At 53.8% G+C, this 6,772-nt stretch overlaps 1 protein-coding gene across 1 annotated transcript in view; it reads right to left on the bottom strand.

Moving 5' to 3' along the window:
• LOC142492287 (uromodulin-like) overlaps window positions 1-6,324 on the bottom strand; it is a 63,185-nt gene extending 56,861 nt beyond the window's left edge. Inside the window, exon 1 of the mRNA XM_075594958.1 lies at window positions 6,099-6,324. Within this exon, the coding sequence (XP_075451073.1) occupies window positions 6,099-6,324 (226 nt within the window). The remainder of the gene's footprint in view (window positions 1-6,098) is intronic.
• Between the last annotated feature and the right edge of the window lie 448 nt (window positions 6,325-6,772).

The raw sequence follows: 6,772 nt of genomic DNA on the forward strand, positions 1-6,772 counted from the left end.
AATAACCACATACAACGGAATTGATAATGACTAATACCTTTACTACTATGCATAGAATGAATACTGTACAACATCAACACATAACAACAGGTGTCCCTCGCTATGGGCAACCTGACTAGGGCGTCTCGCCGGACGCTAACTTGCACTACAGCAGTAGCCCACACTCTATGCGTCGCGGCGGACGCTACCACCTTAGGCGCCTCGGCGGACGCTAACACATAGGCGTCACGGCGGACGCTAACCTTATGCATCACGGCGGATGCTAACCTTATGCGTCACGGCGGACGCTAACCTTCCAAAGAGTGATCCCACCCTGTGTCCAGTAACCCCAACCCAATGTCTCGCACTCCCAAGTCATATACCAATATGTGTGTGTGACTGCGCAGCCACTATGTCTGGTGATAGGCCTTGTTGGTGCACGTGAGTTTGTGGGTTACCTGCCCGGGCTCCAGCCACGGGTGCTGCTATACCACTGGGGTTGGATCCGCCGGGATATCCTCCTACGCGTGGGGTGAACTCCGGCGTGGATAATATCACAGCAGCTCCACACCGTCTGTACCTTGGCGAGGATCTGTCTGCTGCCAGCAGGCCGCAGTCACTGCTAGCTTGGTCTCCGTGGAGATAGTCCAGCTCCCTCTTAGCAACCGATCAATGTTCGTGGTACACTACTAGCCAATAGATAATGGGGCAGGGTCCCTAACCTAGGGCCTGTCCCTACAATACTCAGCTAGGATGACTCAGGGCTGTCTGGGGCCTAGGGGATTGCTGGCCTAGTGCAGAGAGTCACTGACCCCTGCACCCTACCTCCTTCACCTAGCTGCTCCAGTCACCAACTGCTGTGTGCAAAAACACCGCAAAATGTATCCATTCCCTGCAAGCAGGGAGCTCCTGCAGCCCTATTGGCTCCCTGGCGTCACATGGGGTTCCCTAAGGCTCATGGGATCTGTAGTCCCTGGACAATCCCTTCCCTGGTAGGCTAGGGCTTCGTGGGCTTACCTCTGCGCATGCGCGAGCTATCTTCCAATGGCGGCGCCCTGCTCCGCGGACCGGCGAGACCCCAGCAACGCGATCGCGGCCTCGGCAACCGGACCGATCGCGTCCCCGGCAACCGGCCCGACCGCGTCCCTGGCAACCGGCCGCAACTACAACCAACGCGCGGCTCGCATAACAGAAGGAGGGGGTGAGTGCGCAAGGGGGAACCTGGCTACATCCTCCCCCTGGTAAAATCCCCAACGTCCTCGCTTGGAACACAACTCAATGTAACTATATACAGCAGTTATATAATGAAAATGCATTTGACACATACTTAGCACATGCATGACTCTATACAATATTACACAATTCCGTGAGCATCACAATCACAGATTGGATCTTGCTCCGAGAACACTGCTGAGCCTCATAATGGGGTGCCCCCATTTTATCATAGGTGACCCGAGTTGGAGGGTACCTGATTCTTTGGCTCCGTCCGAGCTGTTCTTCTGCAACTCCCTCGGGGGAGTAATAAACACAGTCCTGAGGCTCAGCCTCTTCCCTTGAGGGGAGAAATGTCTCTGTACAGTCTCTGTTAGGCACAAAGCTCGGGCTCTGTGGATCCAAAGGCTGGCCTGTTGGTGCCACCTTAGTAGGCGTTGGCCTACGGGGCCCTTTACCCGTAGCTCCTCCGGGAGATGCCCCTTCTGTGGAGCAGTCCCTTTGAGAGGGTCCTTCCATAGGATCTTCAGGAGTTTCAGAGTGGGTCTCGTTATTGACAGTCTCTTGACCCAGCTCTGATAAGTCGGGCTCACCGTTGAGCGGTGTAGCCAGTATCTCTGTCTCTTCATCTTCCACTTGTGGAATGGGAAGAAGATGGTTGCGGTGCCATACCTTTACTCGGCCGTCAGTGTCTTTGATGCGATAGACCGGGAGGCCAGGCATCTGGGATTCTATTTCATACACTCCGTCTCTCCATCGATCGGCCAATTTGTGTTTGCCTGGTACGCCCAAGTTCCGAAGCAACACAGCATCTCCTGGCCGAAGTTCCCGATATCTGACCTTATGGTCGTATCGCCTCTTATTGTCAGCATTTAGCTTAGTGGTGGATTTCTCTGCCTGCTGGTACGCCTGCTGCAAGCTGTCTTTGAGTCTTTGCACATATTTGAAGTGGGTAGCATTATGTATCCCATCCGTTGAGACTCTAAGACGCACATCCACTGGCAATCTCGCCTCTCGCCCAAACATAAGGAAGTATGGGGAGAATCCAGTTGACTCGTGTCTGGTGCAATTGTACGCATGCACCAAAGCTTCCACGTGTCGACTCCACTCCGATTTCTGAGCACTCTGTAGTGTTCCGAGCATGTCTAGTAAGGTCCGATTAAAACGTTCGGGTAGTGCATCCCCTTCGGGGTGATACGGGGTCGTTCGGGATTTGGCAATGTTCAGCATTTTGAGCAGTTCCCTGATCAATGTACTCTCGAAATCCCTTCCTTGGTCAGAGTGAAGGCGGTTGGGAAGGCCGTAATGTACAAAGTACTTTTCCCATAATATCTTCGCCACGGTGATGGCTTTCTGGTCTTTAGTAGGGAAGGCTTGAGCATACCGAGTGTAATGGTCTGTGATGACCAGCACGTTGCATATTCCCCGGCTATCAGGCTCAATACACAGAAAATCCATACACACGAGGTCCATAGGACCAGAACTTTTTAGATGGCCCATGGGGGTGGCTCGGGTAGGTAGGGTCTTGCGCTGAATACACCTAGTACAGCGGCGACAGTGATGTTCAACGGCCTCTCGCATCTTGGGCCAGAAAAAGCGATCTCTGACTAACCCAAAAGTCTTGTCTATACCAAGATGTCCATGATCATCATGTAGGGACTTCAACACCAGATATTGTAAGTTCTTAGGGAGGACTAGTTGTCGCCTATCCGGGTGGTTGTGGTATTGCACCACCCGATAGAGCAAGCAATTGTCTATTTCGAATTTGTCCCATTCCCGCACGAGCAAGGCCACCAAGTCATTGGGCGCGCGTTTCAGAAGGGCTGGGTTCTTCTTTTCAACGGCGTGCCGGATGATACTAACGACCGGATCTCGTATTTGGTAGTCTACCAGATCTTTCCACTGGAACACCTTGTCGTGCGTGAGGTGCATCCCTTTTGAGTCGCAGTAGGTGGCTGGGACAGCCTGCGACTGGCATCCCAAGGAATCGGCCACTCGTAATTCTGAGAAGGCCACTTGGTCATTAACTATGGCGGCAGTTTTACACATAGCCCGCACTCCGGGTCCTGGGAGTTCTTCCCATTCCACATCATCTGGGGTAGCAAGTAGTCCTGGCCTTTGGGAGAGGGTGTCCGCCCCGATATTCAATGGTCCCGGCTTATACTTCAAGGAGAAGCTGTAGTTGCTGAGGGCGGCCTGCCATCGGTGGCCTGCTGCATCTAATTTGGCCGACGTATTGATGTATGTGAGGGGATTGTTATCCGTCCTTACCTCGAAGGTGACACCGTACAGGTAATCGTGGAGCTTCTCGGTGATAGCCCACTTGAGAGCCAGAAACTCCAACTTGTGGACGGGGTATCTCTGCTCACTGGGTGTCAAGCTGCGGCTGATGTAAGCTACAGGCCGCAGACCCTCCGGGTGCTTCTGGTGCAGGACGGCGCCTAGTCCATTTAGACTGGCATCCACATGCAGGACGTATGGCTGTTCGGGATCCGCATATGCAAGCACGGGCGCTTCGGTCAGACACTTCTTCAGTTTCAGGAAGGCCTGCTCACACTCAGATGTCCATTTGTCACCGAACGGTTGGCGGGCCGATACAGCCTTCATTCCGGTCTCTGAAGGGTATATTTTCAACAGATTGTTCAGGGGTTTAGCCTTGCTCGAGTACCCTTCCACGAAGCGGCGGTAATACCCACAGAATCCCAGGAAGGATCGCAACTCTGTGACGTTCTCTGGGCGAGGCCAGTTCACTACGGCCTCTACCTTGGCAGGGTCAGTGGCGATCCCTTTGGCGGACACTATGTGCCCCACGTAGGTCACCGAGGTATGGCAAAATCGGCACTTGTCTAGGGATAATTTCAAACCTTCGTTCCCCAGACGGTCGATCACCTTAAACAATCGCTCTTCGTGCTGTTCCAGAGTCCTTCCGAAGACGATGATATCATCCAGGTATACCAGACACTCCCGGGGAATCATGTCCCCGATAGTCTTTTCCATCAACCTTTGGAACGTAGCAGGTGCCCCACATATACCTTGGGGCATACGGGTAAATTGATAGAATCCCAGGGGGCAGACGAAAGCTGTTTTCTCCTGGTCTTCCGCATTCATAGGCACCTGATAGTATCCCGATCGGAGATCGAGCACGCTAAACCAGTGACTTCCATTCAGCGCATTCAGGATCTCTTCAATGCGCGGAAGGTTGTACTGATCCGGGATCGTGCGATTGTTCAGAGTTCGATAGTCGACACACAGTCGTACGGACCCGTTCTTTTTCCGCACCACCACTATGGGCGACGCGTAAGGTCCTCGAGATTCCGTCACAATCCCAGCAGTTTCCATGTCTTGTATGGCGTTCCTCACATCGTCCACATCCCGAGGGGCGATGCGACGAGAATGTTCCCGGAACGGAGTGGCATCACTCATTCGAATGGTATGTTGGGCACTGCGGCTGCACCCCACATCCATCTCGCTCGTGGAGAACACATGTCGTCGTTGAAGCAGCTGGGTGGTCAACCGTTCTTTCCACTCGGTGGACAGCGTCGACTCGCCGAAGTTGAAGTCCAGATCGACTACCCGCTCATGCGCGGCTGCCGCCTTCACCTGAGGCGTGGCTCCCACCGGGCTGACCGGATATATGCATCCCAACTTCTGATCGACATCAAATTCCATCGGAAAGGGGGAGAGATTCTGCACATACACGTGGGTTCGAAGAGGGATCTTAGCCGTCCATTCCCTCACTTCGGGTAGTACTCTATACCCTCTATGAACCTCCTCTTCTTCAGGCGCACTCTCCAGCGAGAACAGTTGGTCGTCCTCGTCTCGGTCAGGATAACAACACCAGACGGCCCCCTGGTAATCCCCCTGGTAATATGGTCGTCAGTCCGCGTTGACGATTGTAGAGGTCCCCATGACGCTCCAAGGCATATACCCGGTGGCACTCTTCTCGTAATATGGGGTCTAGGAGCGAATCGGCCAGCGGCAATTCGTTGGTCTCTTTCAAGTAGGCTCGGATTATAGCTTGTACTATGTCCGCATTGGTTCCCAAGATGATTGGGTACTTGCAATGGTCTTGGGGCTCCGGGCATACCATGGCCGCTACCTGCATGGGGTGCTTCTTGCCGGTGTTCAGTTGGAGTATTTCCAGCTGGACCCTTACAATCCCATCGATGGGGTAGTCTTCATTACTTAACCCCCTAACCTTCATATGTTCGGCCGGCCTCAGGAGGCAGTGTTGAAGGTGCTGGTCATAGAACTTGCGATATATTATGGTTACTTGTGACCCTGTGTCCAATAGGGCCGATGCGTATATCCCTTCCAGTACCACGGGCACGATGGCCGCAGGGCCCACTTGACTGTAAGCTTCACAGGGTGAGGCGTCATCACTGGGGCCAGCATCAGAAGGGGCATCCGTGGTTCCAGACTGAGGGGGTTCGGGGTCAGCTTCTGCCATAGGTACACTGCAGACCATTGATCGGGCCGATTTCCCTCTATCGGAAGGGTGTTCCTCTGGATGACCTTCTCTTTCTGGACAGTTACGGAGGATGTGACCCTTCTTACCGCAGTTATAGCATACAACCGGGCGGCTTTCCGGACGACTCGTGGACGGGGAAGGTGGTCGGTCGGGGGGTCTTGGTTTGTACCCCTTGGACGAGGCAGCCGACTCTTCCTTCTTTTCCGTAGAGCCCTTTCCTTTGGAGGCAGAGGGGCTCTTAGGTTTAGCGGTTGAGTGTAGCATAACATGAGCCTCCTGTAATTTCACTTGCCGCAGCAACTCGGTGAACTTATAGGGGCCCCCGTCCATTATCTTGCTGCGGAGCATGTTGGCTATGGGGTGAGTGGGGCTTGATCCCCGCAGATACTGCTTATGGAGCGCTTCATCCATCCCAGAGGCGAGAATCAGCATATACGATTGAGGAGGGTTCCCAAGACCAGCTGTAGGCGGTGAATAAAAGCCGACAAGTCCTCTCCCTCCTTCTGATAAAGATGGAAGTACTTCGTGCAGATCGCTACTTCGTCTTCTGCTAGCCCGTACGCTTCCAACAGGAACGCCACCATTTCCAACGCCGTCAACTCGGGGTGTTGGTCCCTGTGAATGGTCACAATGGTAGAGGCGGGAGGCCGAAGACATTCCATGATACGCTGCCGCTTTACATTGTCAGTCCACGACCATTCCTCTACGACTTTTACTGCATTCTCCCTCCAAAGGTCTATTCCCTCCTCCCCCTGGGGTATTGGAAGTACTCCCGAGAAGGCCTTAAGTTTCCGGTAGCCTTGGGACTGGGAGGCCAGGGTGAAAGCTTCTACGAATTGAGGTAGCGTCACCCCCATTATGGAACCTTCGTTCGTTACCCTCTCTCTGGTATGCCTGGGGTGATCCTCGCGGGGTACGGGGTCGGGTAGAGAGGGCGGACTGTCAGCCCAGCTATCGGCTTCCGTGAGGGTGCTTGGGGTAAAGGAGACTTTGAGTTGGGGACGGTCACCCCGGTTTGGGGTACTTGACAGGGGTGCAAGTGGTGTCCAGGTACTGGTGGACGGTTCGTCTGGATCTTGAGGAGAGACTCTTAGTGAAAACATTTCCCTT

This window comes from Ascaphus truei, chromosome 4 (genome assembly GCF_040206685.1).
Source record: "Ascaphus truei isolate aAscTru1 chromosome 4, aAscTru1.hap1, whole genome shotgun sequence".
Taxonomy (NCBI): domain Eukaryota; kingdom Metazoa; phylum Chordata; class Amphibia; order Anura; family Ascaphidae; genus Ascaphus; species Ascaphus truei.